This window comes from Vipera berus, assembly GCF_964194415.1.
Source record: "Vipera berus genome assembly, chromosome: 4".
In the NCBI taxonomy this organism is placed as follows: Eukaryota; Metazoa; Chordata; class Lepidosauria; order Squamata; family Viperidae; genus Vipera; species Vipera berus.
Window position 1 is genome coordinate 74,419,807 of NC_138206.1, and position 17,493 is coordinate 74,437,299.

Genomic DNA, 17,493 nt, shown 5'->3' on the forward strand with positions numbered 1-17,493 from the left:
CTACTGCCCATACACAAGCTAAGATGCTGCACACAAGAAGGGAATATAAAAAAACTATAACATTAAAGAAAAAACGTTTTGCCATTTCAATCTGGTCAGAACTTGAGTTGGCTGCCAGAAGTCATAATTCAGTATTATTTTGGCACTCTGTAGCAGGTATTCTGAAGGAACGGAGATTTGCATTTGACATACCAATCTCTGCTGCGGACTGGGAGAATTATTATCAGTGCTTGTTTGCCCCCACCGAACCGGTAAAGAAATTATTTTTAAACAGTGATTTGGTAAATCCTAGAACTCTCCCCCCTTGGCCACCAGTCTCAGAAAAGGAGATACAGTCCATCATTAAAAGCTTAAAGAGCAATAAAGCCCCAGGCGAGGATTTTTTACCAGCAGAATTATTTAAGAAATTTCCCAACTGGTGGGGCCCTGTATTAGCAGGTCTTTTTACACACATAAATAACACCTGCCATATACCAGATGGGTGGAAGATGGCAATAGTTGTCCCCATATATAAAAAAGGGAATAAAAAGGATCCTAGTAATTATAGGCCCATCAGCCTGATTGACATTGTAGCAAAAATATATGCTAGGTACCTTTTGAACAGAATTGAAATCTGGGTAGAGGAAAACAACATCCTCACAGAAGAACAAGCAGGTTTTAGACAGAACAGATCTACTATTGATAACTGCTTTGTTTTGAACCATCTGATTACCAAATATGCCTATAAGAGGAGACCCCTGTTTGCTGCTTTTATAGACCTTACAGCAGCATTTGATATGGTAAATAGAGACGTACTATGGAGTAAATTGACATCTCTTAAAATAGAACCCAGACTTCTGGCTTTGATTAAAGCCCTTTACACAAGTACCTGTTTGAGGGTGCGGTATGGGGTTAATGGGGCCCTGACTAACAGGATTCACACAAATAAAGGGATAAGGCAAGGGTGTATCCTGGCCCCATTATTATTTAATTTATACATCAATGACTTGCCAGGGTTAATGAAGGATACCATGGTACACATGCCGATGATCCTAAATACTTACTGTAACAGCTTGCTTTATGCTGATGATATGATTTTATTATCATACTCACAAGTAGGATTACGTAGGCTATTAAGAAGATTCAGCTCTTATTGCCAGGATAACTCCCTAATTATTAGCAAATCCAAATCGAAAATAATGGTGTTTGGAAGAAACCATCAGAGACATAAGTGGCAATTAGATGGTGAACCAATTGAGCAGGTTAATACCTTTGTATATTTGGGAGTAACTTTTTCCAAGACTGGATCTTGGGCTTGCCATCATCAACGAAGTACATTTAGAGCAAAAGCCCGTTTGAATTTATTGCTCAAACTAAAGAACCATAGTTACCCAGGGTCCCTAGCTCCACTACTCAAAGTTTATAAGGCTAAGGTTACGACAATGCTCTTGTATGGAGCAGAAATTTGGGGTCTTTATTCAACCACAGCTTTAGAACAAACACAGTCCCAGCATCTGAGATGTATTTTGGGTGTAGACCCAAGAACATCTGCTGCAGCAGTTAGAGCTGAATTGGGAATTCATACAATTCAGGCATTATCTAAAATTAGAGCTTATAACTACTGGTGCAAAGTTAATGAAATGGAGACTGATAGACTCCCCAAATTATGCCTACTAGAGCAAATAAAACTGCAATCACAAATCTCCTGGATCACCAAACTAACAAATTTTGTAAGAAGCTGTGGCCTTCCTGTTTCTTGCGTAACAGGAGAACAATCTAAAAAAAGAGTTGCCCAAAGAATTAAGGATATAGAAGCACAAACTGATATAGCTATCCTTAGTAAGGTGGGTAACTTGAAATGGCTGAGTAAATACAAATGTACTTTTCAAGTGGACAGTTATTTGAAGTCACAACTCCCAAAACATCTTAGGGAGATATTTACGAGAGCAAGATTCGAACAGCTTGATACAATGGTCAGATATGGGAGATTTCATGCTATACCGTACAATGAGCGTCTCTGCATTTGCGGAGCGGCAGAGGTAGAGGACCTGGCTCACATCCTATTTGACTGTTGTTTGTATAAGAGGGTGAGAGACAGGTATCTTGGTCTATATACCAAACGAATGACCCATTGGGATCCCCATATTAAAATAACTTACCTTATGTCCGGCCAGAACTTGAAAAGAACATTCAACGTAGCACAGTATTTAAACAAAATGATCCAGTTAAGATCTACATATGTGGGGCTGATTGGGGTAGATTGTAAGGGCGACTCCGAAATATAATGTTACCATATTTTATCTATATCTTAAATTTGTATTTTATTACTATTTTAACTTAAATTGTATTTTAATTCCATTTTAAATTGTATTTTATTTTATCAAATTCCATTTCGGATTGTTTTTATCTAGTTTCGGTGACGGTTTGTTGCTGGAACTTTGTACTTTGATATGGCCCAAGGGCTAATCAATAAAAGTTGTTGTTGTTTCTTTATTTTTAGTGTTTCTTGCATGTTTTCAAAAAGAGAATGCTCTTAACACTTAGAATCAACTTCTATAATTGTGATATTCTGATTTACCTAGGTTAAAGTATTAAATAAAATAATATTGCTTTCTTGTTTCAATTTTGTAACATTGCTGTTGCCAGCAAGTTAAGACATACTTCCTACTTAAATGACAGAAACAGATTTTCACTGAAGAGTTTATGTCATTGTACAGTAACTGTCGTCCCGTTTTTAAATATTTTATTGACTCTTAAACTTCATTTTAAAAGATTAAGTAGTAAAGACTTCTTTGAAATGATCTTAACTCTGTGTGACAACATTGATAAATTAATGTAGTAAAATTATTCTGTGCTTGGTTTTCAAGTTGCTTCCACAGTTCCGAATCTAGCTTACAGGTTGGGGTTTAACTAAGAGTTTTGCATCCAAGAACCAAGGTTTTTTATTTTAGCTTCTTGAATGAATAAACCTTTTATTATCGAAGTACAACATGTATACAGTGAGATTGGCTGAGCCTCCCTTCATGCCCCCACCACAACTCACAGTGACAACAAACCCACCATCTTGTTACACCATGTGAGCTAATTGCACAACACACCGGCCTCGCAAGTCAATCATACATAGAGTTATTTCCCATTCAGGAGCCTGACAGCCCATGGATAGAAGCTGTTCTTCAGCCTGTTGGTGCGGCTGGCTATACTTCTATATTTCCTACCTGATGGTAGGAGAGTAAAGAGGTACCAGGGTGTGAGTCGTCCCTGAGAATTTTCCTCGCTCTTCCAAGGCAGCTAGCCCTGGCAATGTCATCCAGTGGTGTCAGGGGACAGCCCATGATGTTTTCTGCTGTGCTCACCACCCTCTGTAATATCTTCCTATCCATGGCTGTCAGGCCAGCATACCAAACCACAATACAGTGCAAGAGGACGGTCTCTATGGTAGACCAGTAAAAGAAGGTCATTAGTTGTTATTCTACCTTGTTCTTCCACAAGACCCTGAGGAAGTGGAGTTTCCGTTGGGCCTTTCTGGCCACCTGGGTTGAAAACTTTCCAGGTAAGATCTTCACAGAAGTAGACTCCCAGGAATTTAAAGGAGGAGACTCTTTCCACACAGCCCCCCCGATGTAAAGTGGGGCAGGTTCCTCTCTTTTCCTCTGAAAGTCTAGCACCACCTCCTTTGTTTTGCCGATGTTCAGGTGCAAGTTGTTCTGTAAACACTATAAGGATCGTTTTTGTACCTCCCCCCTGTATGCTGTTTCATTTCCACCTGTAATAAGACCCACTATGGTGGTATCATCTGCGAACTCAATGATCGCAGTGGATGGGTCGGATACACAATCATATGTGTATAGTGAATATAGGTAGGGGCTAAGCACGCAGCCCTGTGGTGAGCCAGTGCAAAGCTTCAGGGGGGTGGATGAAACAGACCCGACCCTCACAGTTTGTAGCTGGTCCCTCAGAAAGTCTTTAATACAATCACAGATGGAGGGGGGAAAATTCAAGTCAGTCAGCTTTTCAATAAGGATGCTCGGCAGAATAGTGTTGAAAGCCAAGCTATAGTCAATGAAAAGCATCCTGACATAACTTCCAGGTTTCTCCAGATGGCTTGCTACAGAATGTAAAGCAGTAGCTATGGCATCGTCTGTTGACCTATTCCCCCTGTAGGCAAACTGATGTTTGTCGAAGTCCGGTGGGAGGCATGTCCAACGATGTTGGAGAACCAGTCTTTCAAAGTATTTCATCACTACAGATGTTAATGGCATGGGTCCGGACTACCTACGGGAGCACCTTCTGCCAATGTCAGCACCCCACCGTCCTGTGCGCTCCCACAGAGAGGGCCTCCTCAGGGTGCCACCGCTCAAGGAATGTCGGCTGGTGGCCCCCAGGGGGAGGGCATTCTCAGTGGGTGCGCCAGCCCTCTGGAACAGCTTACCAACCGAAATCCGGATGGCCCCCGACCTCCGCACCTTCCGACGCGAATTAAAAACTTACCTGTTCCACCAGTCCGGCCTGGCCTGATAGCTCTAATTGGGGTCCCAGCTTGTATTTTACTATTGTTTTTTTTCACTATTGTTCATTCTGTATGCCCACCTTATTCTGTACACCGCCCCGAGTCCCTCGGGAGAAGGGCGGTTTATAAAAACAAATAAATAAATAAATAAATAAATAAATAAATAATGCAATAGGTCTGTAGTCGTTTAGGCCCTCAATTGCTGTTTTCTTCAGGAGTGGGAAAATGGTAGCTGCTTTCAAGCATGATGGTATACAGGCCGTTTGCAAGGAGATGTTAAAGATCCTTATCAAGACCCCTGCTAATTAATCGGCACAATTCTTAACCACTATGCCCAGCACCCCATCTGGGCCTGCAGCTTTGCTGGGATTCACAGCTTTCAATACAGCTTGCACTTGATGTTCATACAGGGTGAGTGGCTGAAAATCAGAAGGCCGGCCAGCAGAGGCTACGGGGTCTGGTCTTTTCACCTCGTAGCGAGTGAAGATATTCAGGTCCTCTGCCATCGAGGCATCGGTATTAACCATATTAACCGGTATTAAATGCTAGCCATCTGATCTGAAGTAAATAGGGAATGGCAGATGAAGTTTCAGAACAGAACATAGTTAGTTAATATAAAATAAGAGAACATGTAGCTAATAGCAGATAGTATAGTGAAGCATAAATGTAAGGAATTCGAATTCCACATTTTTGTTCAGCCGATGCTCTTGTGCTAGCTATTAGAATTTAGATAGACATTGTATACCTAAATATTTAAGATCCGTAAAAACAACAATGGCTACTACCAGCTATTCTAGTTTATTGCTACATTACTATTAACTCAATATGGCTAGGAACCAATAGTTATTCCTAAGACTTTTTTAATGAAATCATAAAATAATAATAATAATAATAATAATAATAATAATAATAATAATAATAATAATAATAATAATAATAATAATAATAATAATAATAATAATAATAAAGTTGGAAGGGACCTTGGAGGTTATCTAGTCCAACCCCTGCTCAGGCAGGAAACCCTACACCATTTCATACAAATGGCTGTCCAGTCTCCTCTTAAAAACTTCCAGTGCTGGAGCATTCACCGCTTCTGAAGGCAGGTTGTTCCATTGGTTAATTGTTCTAACTGTCAAGAAGTTTCTCCTTAGTTCTAGGTTGCTTCTCTCCTTGATTAGTTTCCATCCGTTCCTTCTTGTCCTGCCTTCAGGCGCTATGGAGAATAGCTTGACTCCTTCTTCTTTGTGGCAGTCCCTGAGATATTGGAACACTGCTATCAAGTCACCCCTCACCCTTCTCTTCATTAAACTAGACATACCCAATTCCAGCAACCGTTCCTTGTATGTTTTAGCCTCCAGTCTCCTAATCATCTTTGTTGCTCTTCTCAGTACTCTTTCTAGAGTCTCAACATCTTTTTTACATCATGGTGACCAAAACTGGATGCAGTATTCCAAGTGTGGCCTTACCAAGGCATTGTAAAGTGGTATTAATACTTCACGTGATCGTGATTCTATCCCTCTGTTAATGCAGCCTAGCACTGTGTTGACTTTTTTGGCAGCTGCAGCACACTGCTGGCTCATATTTAAGTGCTCATATTCTGGCTTTTAAACATGAAAAACAAAACCCAAACTCTACAAATACATATGAGCTTCACAGGCAGAAAGAAAAGAGTAAATCTAAAATCACTTACAGCAATTTTTTCTGTTGTGCCAAATGAGGAACAAAATAAAGGAATAATTTAAGTGAAAAGTGGAACCAGTTTGTCAAATCTGACATTTTCATTCACACACACCCCCACACACAAATTAAGCATCCCCTGAAATTCTGCAACTCAGGGAAAAAATGAATGTTGAAGGTTAGATCAACAGTACTTTCCAAACTTCATTAATGAGAGCTAACAGTCTATAGTACAAGAGAAATGAATATTTCTCTTAAATATTAAAAATAAAAAGGAAAATGAATTTGTACTAATAATTATTTTTTACTTCTATACTAAGCAGAGAAATACAAACAGGTAACATCAGTAAAAGTTTGGACACTCATGTCTCTGTAAATCAAAAACAGATCAAGTGAATTATTTCAGAAAATTAGCATATTTCATGGAACTCCAACACTAGATGGCAGTCATTTATACCCTGTGCACTACATTTAAAAACAACAACAGTGCTGTTCATTTATTTCCCTAACTTTTAAATATTAAAATCAGCAAAATGGGAAATGGACAATGTAAATGCTTAAGAATGTAAATGTAAATGCCTAAGCAACTCAGTCACATGGGTATAAAGCAGATATATCTATACAGCGTATTTAAAATTTAAATGTTAAAAAATGATCCTGCACAGACCCAAGAGAAAATAGCAATTATTTCTTTAAAAAAATAAAAAATACTAGCTAATAATATTGAAAAATAAAATCCTATATCATAATGTGCCAAAAATTATAAAAAGTGTACTAAAATGCATGTTATGGAAATTATTGGTCACTTTATAGCACAAGTGCGGTTTTTGGGGAGGGGGAACTATTATTGCCTTTTCCTTCAAACTACACTCCCCTCTAGAATGAAAAAAAATGAAAATAAGCAATCTTCTTACAAAGCACAATCAGAGCAGTTAGAATAGTCGAATGACTTGAAATGGTAAATCCTTTCAATGGAGTTGAAATAAATAAACAATGTTGTTCCATCCACTAGAGTTTAAACTGCTGATATTAATCTATAAAGCCCCAGAGAAAATTGCCTCTTCTGTCCCAGCCAGTTAAGACCATATAAATGTTGTCCTCTTTTTTCAGAGGATCAAGGAAGCCAAAGCTAGAAGTTGCTTCTTCTCCACAATGGTGCTGACACTATGGAATGGGCCCTGTTCACAGTAATTTTTATGAAATGATTAAAAATGGAACTTTTCAAAGAATTTTTCATTAACATCTCTTGTGTCTCTTGTTTCTTGCATCTTTACTACTTTTCTATTTGATTTTGGTTTTGCAATTTGAATTGTACATTGTTTTTACACTGCCATTGTATCTATTGTGACTCTGTAAATTGAGTGATTGTGATGTGTTAAAACCAATCCGTTTTGATTGTGTCTGGCCTTAAGGCCAGACACAATCAAAATATATAACAGCAGTAACAATCTTACATCCATATTTACAGGATATAAAACCACCAAACAATCAGTATAATATAATCCAAAATTCTCAAAATAAAACATCATATTAAAATTTTTCAGACCTTAATAATGGTGCGACGTATTGTGCAGATGGTGGCACAAAATTGGGCAACCTGAATTGATATTTTTGGATCCTTATCTGAAAGTAGTAGCATTAAATAAAATTCATATCCCCTGCCTGGAAATTTCTTCAATATCGGATATATAAAAATCTGTCTAGAATCTTTATATAAAGAACAATGAAGCAGCATATGGCTTAGAGTTTCTATAGAGCCATCACCACATGGACACAATTGAAGGTGCATAGGAGTGCCCTTAAACTGTCCAAAAAGGACTGCCGAGGGCAATGCTTCCAGCCTGGCTAAGGTGAAGGCTTTACAAAATTTCAAAATTGTGATGGAAAATAGATAAGAAGCTGGGAATAATCCTTCTGGGAGCAAGTGACAAATGTTGGAGTGTGCCACCTTACTTAGATTTGTTTGGAGATCAATATCCCAGATTCGTTGTTTCAAGGCAGTTCTAGCATTATCAAATCCTAATCAACACAAGACTTTCCATAGAAAAGCCTAGCGATTTAATTTTACCTAGGGCTTTTTTTCCCCCACAACGATTTAAAATGGTCTGTAAATACTAATGGGGCTAGACCTACAGGCATCAAAATTAACTTTAGCCAAAAGGTAAGAAGAAGGAATCATGCTCTGGCTTCCAATGAAACTATACCTATTTCTACCCGTAAGATGGCATTTTTGATACTTTTAGGTACCATCAATATGGCTCTAATAAACTTATTTTCAATAGTTTCAATAACATTAAGCTTCGCAAGTGAACATATTTGCGAGCCATAAAGGAGCTGAGGGACTGCCTTAGCTTGAAAAACCTTACAAACTGCCGGAATATAGTAAGCTCCTTTTGAGTGATAACATTTTATGATAGCTGATGAAGTGCGCTGTGCTACACTTGCCCAATAAAGAAAATGAGTATTCCAGGATAGGGAGGCATGAAACTACACTCCAAGATATTTATAGGTGTGCACCTGTTCAATTGAAGTCCCGTCAATTTGCCATTTATGGATCTTATGATGGTAAGAGGCAAAAACTAAAACTTTAGTTTTTTCATAATTTATTAAAAGTTTGTGTTCTGTACAAAATAAAGCTAGTGCCCCAAGTGCTTTTCTCATTCCCACCTGAGAAGTAGACAAAATGACTACATCATCGGCATACAATAGTGCTGGAATTGCACGATCAGCCAAGATAGGTGGATGATGAGCTGAGTCAGCAAGCATTGTATCTATTGTGATTCTGTAAATTGAGTGATTGTGATGTGTTAAAACCTGAATGAATGAACAAATGTCTTTTTCTTAGGCTCAGAACACTGCAAATGCATTTTAAAGCACAAATGTTTTATTCATTTCCAATTACAATTAACTTGTCCTATAATTTCAGTAGGACTTAAAGAATTTTCCTTCATTTGGTTTCAGAAATAGAGAGGAGGGAGTTTAGCATATGAACTGCACAAATTAAAAAGCTAAAATGTGTAACAAGCCAACAAAGCATTTTATTTCCTTTTCTTAAAACTTACTATAATGATTTAATGTTTACTTAACTGAAACACTGGCATGCTGACTGATTCCAATTTGATCCAGCCTTTTTCCACACACAACTGTATTTTTTAAGATAAGCTGCTATCTACCTTGTGACAACCGACCTATATTCATTGTTCTGTTGATATCTGAAAACAAAATATAAATGGCTAAAAATTAACTTACCACCAGAATTTGGAATATTGATAATTGATAATGCTTCATTTCTTGTGGAATATTCAGTAGCCTTAGATGCCACCATTTCTTGTCCTTTGTCTTCACCCAAAACAGAACCCTGAGCTCGAAGTATTTCTGAGGCACCTGTGTATGCTACTTCTTCATACCCTTCTGACTTGTTGACTAATGGAGAATCCCAAGAAGCAGGTAGGAAGGGAGTATCCAGGGGAGAACTTGGAGGTGATATTGAAGAAAGGGATGACCTTGATGACAATGATGCCAAAGACAGAGGAGTATCTAAAGATCTTTGTTGTTTACCGCTAGCTGGAGATCCAATAGACTCATGATACTGTATATCTTTGTTATGAAAATCAACTGAAACTGGATCATATCGCATATGATGACCATAGTCAACAGCAGTATCAGATTTATCATACTGAGGGAGACCATAGATGTCTGTGAAACTAATGGAACTCAGGGAGCCTCTGCTGGATGCCAATGACCCATGGCTGGATGCCAATGATCCTCTACTGCTTCCAGAAGATATTGTCAAAGAACTGGCAGATAAACTGGAATAAGACATATGTAGTAAGTGTGCATTCACAAATAAAGATTCAAAATATGAGGGTTTTTTCCCCTCTTCATTAACTGAAACAATAATCAAGATATAATCCTATATGCAGGCTTTGTAGATAAAAATTCCATCATTTTCCTTTGTCATTATATCTATTATCAAAAGAATAACATCAGGAAAAAATAAAACCAGACAAGGGAAAATTAATTACAGTGAAGGACTGTTACACTTATAAATAACAGAACCAACTAACTATAGAAAATGAGTTGATTTATGCATTATATTAGACAGCCTTGAATTCACATATTTATATCTCCTGTAACTTCTCTGTCTTCCATTTTCCATCTGTGACTGAATTTGTGATCTGACCTTTGTCCTTCCAAATTATAATCAGAACAAGTCTGCAATTCTGGACTGAACATGTCTGCATGAAATTGCAAATTATACACATACATATAGCAAGAACTGCTAAAAAATTCCTTAGTTGTATTGTAAAAATAATTGTTTGCTTACTTAAGGTTGTCTATGCCTTCATACATATGTCTGCAAAGATAAAATTTATGGAACCCACTCTGTGCTGAATTTTTTACCCTTTATATGTAATTTAGATATTCATTTGGGCTATACTCACTCATAACCTGGACAATTGTGGCTCAGAACATGTGGTGAAGGACAAGGGTGGCTAGCAAAAGCATACATCCTCACTCAAGGAAGCAGGTACAAAAAAGTTGTTCTTATTCTTCATTTTATCTATGCATCATACATATTGGAGAAAAGCCATCTGACATGAATGTTGCAAAAGGCTGTGCTATCACAAAGGGATTAAAGTAAAAACTGAAAAAGTAGAGCAAAGTTGGCATCAAATGTAATCTACATATCCAGATGGTTCTATCTAAAATATCTAGATTCATATGAGCATCAAAGTACTCATGTTCTCTGAAAGGGACAGCCTAGTTCTTTCTACAAGGTCTTCTTGGATTTGTTGTATGTATGTATAGGCATAGTAGTATATGCACAGTGTAGAATCTGTCACAGTGAAAGAAGTGCACTGAGCATCCAGATGAAGTGGTTGCTTCAAACTTCAAGGAAAAATACTTCGCTTATGCCAGCACATGTCACAAAGTCCTTCTAATGCACTGTTTCTTAACCTTGGAAACTTTAAGACAGGCAAACTTCAACTCCTAGAATTCCCCAGCAAGAAGTCTCCAGCCAGCACTCCCAATTCTGAGAGCTAAAGTCCACTCATCTTTATAGCTGAAGTTGCTAAGGCTGAGAAATAGTATTCTAATGCTTTACACACCATAATATTTAATAAATGTAGAAGATGTGGATCAAATCTCTACTTAAGCAAACACTCACCAGGTCTTGTGGTAAATTTATATACAGGTAAGAAGGTAACTCAATTAAACAACTCAATGGAGAAATATTAAAAAGGGGGAGGACCAGATTTCTTTCCTTCATAGCAAATAAGTAATTATTGACAGAAGAGAAAGTGTTCATTATAATAAATGTAGAAGACAAAACATCTAATAATTTGTAAACTATATAAGAGAGTATATAGCCCTTTGGATCTGGAAAATATCACACTTCAGCAGCCAATATGTTTCTGAAAGTACAGCTCTGAGGCAATAAACACTAACCTGGAAAAAAATCACAAACCCAGAAATGAATAAATGAATGAAGTTTAAAAAACCTTAATGATATTTTAAAAAGGAGAAAGCTATGCAAGTATTCAGAAATTATGTTCTGCAAGGTTCATAGCCAAGCATACTTCCCTGAAATGCTAAAGGAAGTACATCCATGGAAAGTTCACAAGGTTGTTTTGAAAACTGTTCCCAGAATCTAAAAACCATAACTGCTTCTACAATTTGGGGAGGGGGGGTAGAGTATTTCCTTATGTTATAGCATACTAGGTAAAGTATTTTTAATGCTTTGCACAGTCCTATTATACAACACAATTTGAAGTCTAGATACATTAAAAATAATTACCAATAAATGAAATGAAAAGCTAGCAAAAAGGCAGACATGAAATAACTTGAAGGAATAAGCAATTAAATAGGTTAGAGCAGTAAATTGGGAGATAAAAAGGAACCAATGTAAAAAAAAGCAACATTTAGTTCTATTTTGAGGTGGGGTGTGTTGGGGTGTATGAATACTTGAACAATCATAGTACTCAGATCCTATAGACACTACGTAAGTAAAAGTCTACAGTGCGAGACAGTGCGATGTCATTCTTCATTTTTAAGATCTGCCCCTTCAATATATACAGGTAGTCCTCAACTTATAACAGTTCATTTAGTGACCGTTCAAAGTTACAACAGCACTGAAAAATGTGACTATGACCGTTTTTCATAGTTACAACCTTTGCAGTATACCAATGATGATGCGATCAAAATTCAGATGCTTGGCTGGTTCATATTTATGATGTTTTTTGTGTCCCAGGATCATGTAATCACCTTTTGCAACCTTCTGACAAGCAAAGTCAGTGGGGAAGCCAAATTCACTTAATTTATCAACTGCAGTGATTCACTTAACAACTGTAGCAAGAAAAGTTGTAAAATGAGGCAAACCTCACTTAACAAATGTCTCAACAATATGTTGAGCTCAATTGTGGTCATAAGTTGAGGATTACCTGTATATATTACGCTAACAAAAGTATTTTATTTCCACTGAAACTCAGAGAGGCAATAAATTAGACTAGAATTATCCTAATCTACCCTAATCTAATTATCCTATCCAAAGGATAATTCTAAACTCCATCCTGCTGAGATAAACTAATGTATTTTTAGAAACAATGAAAAATTAATTATTATATTATGATTTCCTTCTAACATGCTAATCAATTTCTGTAATATACTAACCTTTTCAATTGTGAGCATAAATAGGAACTTAAACGAGTTGCTTCTTCCAACTGCATAAGCAAACAATTATTCTTCTCTTGTAAGAGTATCCTAAAATAAAACACATTTTTTCCTTACTATAATTACTATATAATGTAATGTACCTCTTATTTAGAAAACTATATAGCAGAGAACTGACTTAGGTGTTTATAGAGAGTATCCTAATTCTGAATGTTTACATACTCCGTGAACTGGCATGTTTTATTATTATTATTACAGCTGGTCACACAATCAGCCAGATGTTTAGACTGGATTTGGCATTTTTAATCCACGTTATCAATCCTTTCCCAAGGACCTGGGATAGTCAGATGGTGTTAAAAGGTATCATTGCAGAATGTAAGCTGTTTATAAACCTACCTTTTGCAACTGACTGATGGTGATTTTCTCAGTGCTGATGGTGTTCAAGTGTTGCTCCAGATGTTTTGGAATTACCTAGTATTATTGTACTATCTTTGCTTTTTTATTTTTATTATTTTTTTTTAATTTTAATTCCATTTATATCCCGCCCTTCTTCGAAGACTCAGGGCGGCTTACAAGCTTAGCAGTAGCCTTCATTCTATGTATATGCCTGCTTATTAGGGCTTTCACACACACACCCCAAGCGGCATTATTACAAAGTCAGCTTAATTGCCCCCAACAATCTGGGTCCTCATTTTACCTACCTCGGAAGGATGGAAGGCTGAGTCAACCTTGAGCCTGGTGGGATGCGAACCTGCACTAATTGCAGGCAGCTGGTGTTACTTAAGGAGGCATTAGCCCACTGCTCCACCAAGGCTCTATTTTCCCCCATCAATCATTCTATTTCTATTTGCAGGTATTTATATTTTGTGATTTTCTTCTGTTCTTTCTCTTCTATTCTGGTGTTTCCAGGCACTGCAATGTCCATTATCCAGATTTTTTGTTTTTTTATTGACAATTGTTAAGTCTGGTAGTTGTGTGGCAGATGCTTGTCTGTTTGAAACCCAAAGTCCCACAGCACTTTAACCTGTACATTTTTTATTACTTTCTCTATTTTGTGGTCCCACTAGTTTTTGCTTGCAGGGAAGTGGTATTTCTCACAGATATTCCAATGCACCATTGTTGCTACTTTTACATGCTGTTGTTTGTACTCAGTCTTGTGCATCCTCCTTGCAACAGCTAAAACTAGATGGTCCAATGCATCTTAACCTTCTTTGCAGAGGTGACATTTGCTATCTTTTCGATTCTGGCTTTGTATGTGTTTGTTTTGAAGATCGATCTTGCAACCAGAATTAGCTCCTCTGCCTCTTTCTTCAACTTTCATTGCCATGTCTCTTTTCTATTCTTCATTTTGTCTTTCTTGTAAGCTTTTTTGGTCTCTCCAGTACTCAGTAAGCCTTCATAGTATATTAGCCTTGGTGCAATTCTTCGCTGTCAAAGGACAGATTTCTTCCAATGCCATTTTTCTTCTTCTTTAAATATCTGGTGTAGTTGCAAAATTCCATGCCTACTTATGAACTTTGCCAAATAGTCTTTTAACATTGCTATATGGGTGAAGGACATGATTCACTGTCATTATTTCTCTAGTCTTCCTATCTAGGACTTCTCATTCAGCCAGTCCACTAGTTCAGCTAATGATTAGAATTGCCTCAGTATTAATATTGCATTGTCAATATACTGCACTGTGTGAAGTACATTTAGACTAAAGAACGATTATTATGTACTACAACTGAAATAAACAACATCACAAGAAAGTACAAGAGGATAGAGCAAGGACTACACCAAAGATCTATCTTCTTTTTTTTACTATAAGTTTTGGTAAGCAGGACAATAAAATGATGACATCAAGAAAATGAGAGGGTTATTTTTCCATTTTTATTTTCTGGGATATTTAGTTTTTAGGTTGTCACCTAAAAGCACAGGGTAACAAAGGTATAAATTCTTGATATATTTTTTCTTTAGCAGAACAATTAGTATACAATACAAAGTTGTGCAAAGGCCCATAGGCCACAGCTGCCACCTGCTGTTGTGTCACCCTGAGGATAGCACTGTAAGGACCTGCCCCAGGTGGCTCCTCAGGAAATCAAAACTTGACTCCATTGAATTGCATCAAAAGAACTTTTACTGAGAGAAAGTGGATGCAGTAAAGTCAGGCAAAATCTGAGAGCTCCGCACAAAGCTCAAAGCAATTCTTCCATTTCCCCAAACCCATTCCCCGACTGGTCCACCAGCAGCCAATGTGATGCTGCAAGGTTGTTTTGAGAATGCTGAGGTGCTAGGCAGATAACAGGGCACCCTCAGGACACAATGGCCTTGAAGCCAGGGTGGAACCGGCTGGGAGAAAGCCTTCTCCATCTCCAAAGACAATCGCCCTCTCTAATTTCCAAGCAGTTACAGAAAAAGCTAAAATATGTGAAAGATGCCACCAAACATTCCTCACCCCCCTCCCTTTCCACAGAATGGTAGGACATGCTGGTGGACCTGACAAGTACAACCCCATCCAGAACTAAGGATGGAAAATCATCAGATCCAGGAAGCCTTAAAACCCAAACCCACTTGTCTTGTTAGGGTTGATATTAAACCTGTTATTTTGTATCAAGATTCCACAGCCTCCATTCACTAAGACAGAATCGCCACAGCTTCATTTGGCCATCTGCAGTTGAGATACATAAACATAGTATCACCAACATATTGATAATATTTTACCCTCTGCTACTGAATTACTTCAAGCACTGGTTTCATATACAAGTTAAACAGGAATCTGGAAAACGTCAATACTGAAGCATCCCACGTAACAGAAGTCATACGGCAAAATCTCTCCTCCTCCCCCCTCCTCTTCCCCAATTAATAAAGACTGGAAATTATTCTGATCTGGGAAGAAAGAGAATCAGTATAACAGTGTACTCCCAACCCCTAATCCCTGGTGCAGGTTCAAAAGGTGTCAGAACCCAGTTATTGGGAGGGGGTGATTTCTTTATTCTTCTGAGTTCTGCCATAATCTTGGAGGGAGGGGGAGCTATGAGCGCTACAATGTGTCCACTCCGCTTTCATCTATCTACTTGCTCTTTGATCTGTTTCCCTTGATGCCTACCTGGGATAAGAATGGAATGTGCCTATGGCCATCTGCCTTATCTCTAGCTGCAGAAGAAGAGGCACGAAGACCTAAAAGCCTTGGCAATGGCGCCTTATCAATCCTGTTTCCACAGCAGATTCACACCTGGGAATTGGGCCATTTGACCTGGCTGGATTGACTGTTGGGGTGGGGTTTCCCAGTTATACTTTTAACCTATTTATTCGCATGGGAAACCCTCAGATCCTGCCTTCTATGCCTGCTGTCAACTTCTCCTAATAAAAGTTCCTTTTGGAATGAAGCTGTTCCAGGAGCTCTGCTTTCTTGGGAAGAGGGATTGAGGCAGGTCCTTACATTAGGCAGGATCTGCAATTTTGGTCAGCCCGGAAGGAAGACCCTTACTGTGGGGACCGTGCAAATGATGTCGAACCAGAGCACTTAGAAAGGAGAAGGCGATGTAGGAGGGGAAGCTCCCCCCCAGGCTGGCCTAAGTGACAGCAGTTCACACTCCTCCAGCTCCTCCGACGAAGCCGTAGCCACCGAGTGCCGGGATAAGCCAAGATGGGTGTTGGGAAAAAAGAAGACTGGGAGGTGAAAGCAGAAAAGTGACCCTCAAATGGGGCAGCCACCAGCCAGGGTGGAAGCGGGAGATGAAGAGATCACTCCATCTTAGTGAGGAAGATGAGAGACTGGCCCACTCTAGCCGGTTCCTAGATCAAGCTATCAATAGATTGTGGGTTGCTTTCAACTCCTTAAAGGAGGACAAGGTAGACCCATGCTGGGGCAGGATGACCATGGGCATCGACAGGAAGAGCGCAAGGAGAGCGAAGTTGCAAACCCAGGTCCATCCACCAGCACCTCGGAGACTGCAGCGGCTGTCCCCCCAGCACAAGTCGTACCGGCCGGCAGAGACAGACACAGGGCCAGACAGAGGAAAGGCCACCAGTCCAGACGGAACTTCCCAGCCATGGGGGTAAAGCATAATGGAGAACCTCAGAAATTGTGGTTTTTCCTGGCCCACGTCCTAAGTTATATGGAAGGATATGGCCAGGATATCCGCAGCGACCATGGACGGGTGAGACTCGTAACCATCGCTCTGGAGGGAGCAGCTGCCAAGTGGATGGTGACCTTACATGACGCTGATGCTCCGGAGCTGCGGATCTTCAATCACTTCATGGCTGCCCTAAGGAGGAGTTTTGAAGACCCCTTGGCCGATCGGAAGGCTAGAGAGTGCATCAAAAAGGTGAGGCAAGGGCATCGCCCAGTGGCCGAATACACAGAGGAATTCCAAGCCTTGGCAATCTGACTCAATTGGCCAGAAGTCCTCATGGGCCATTTTAAAGATGGACTGAATGATGATCTGTATTATGCCTGCATTCCCCAGGGGGATCCTGATTGACTTCACGAGTGGTATATCCTGGCCGAGGAAACCGAAATCGATTGAGCTCGCAGACAACAATGCCTGGGATGGTCCTGGGGATGCTCACCCTCAAAGGTGGCCTGGGAGCTGGTGAGACCACCCACTGCAACACCTAGGTCATTGGCCTGTTTCAAGTGCGAGAAGGATGGACGCAACTAAGTGCCAATC

At 39.1% G+C, this 17,493-nt stretch overlaps 1 protein-coding gene across 7 annotated transcripts in view; it reads right to left on the bottom strand.

The window, feature by feature from the left end:
- WWC3 (WWC family member 3) overlaps positions 1-17,493 on the bottom strand; it is a gene marked incomplete at its 5' end in the record, with an annotated part of 212,287 nt that overhangs the window by 49,313 nt on the left and 145,481 nt on the right. For all 7 annotated transcript variants that reach the window (XM_081327450.1, XM_081327446.1, XM_081327445.1 and 4 more), the window contains 2 exons: positions 9,413-9,972; positions 12,839-12,928. In XM_081327450.1, the coding sequence (XP_081183576.1) occupies positions 9,413-9,972; positions 12,839-12,928 (650 nt within the window). The remainder of the gene's footprint in view (positions 1-9,412; positions 9,973-12,838; positions 12,929-17,493) is intronic.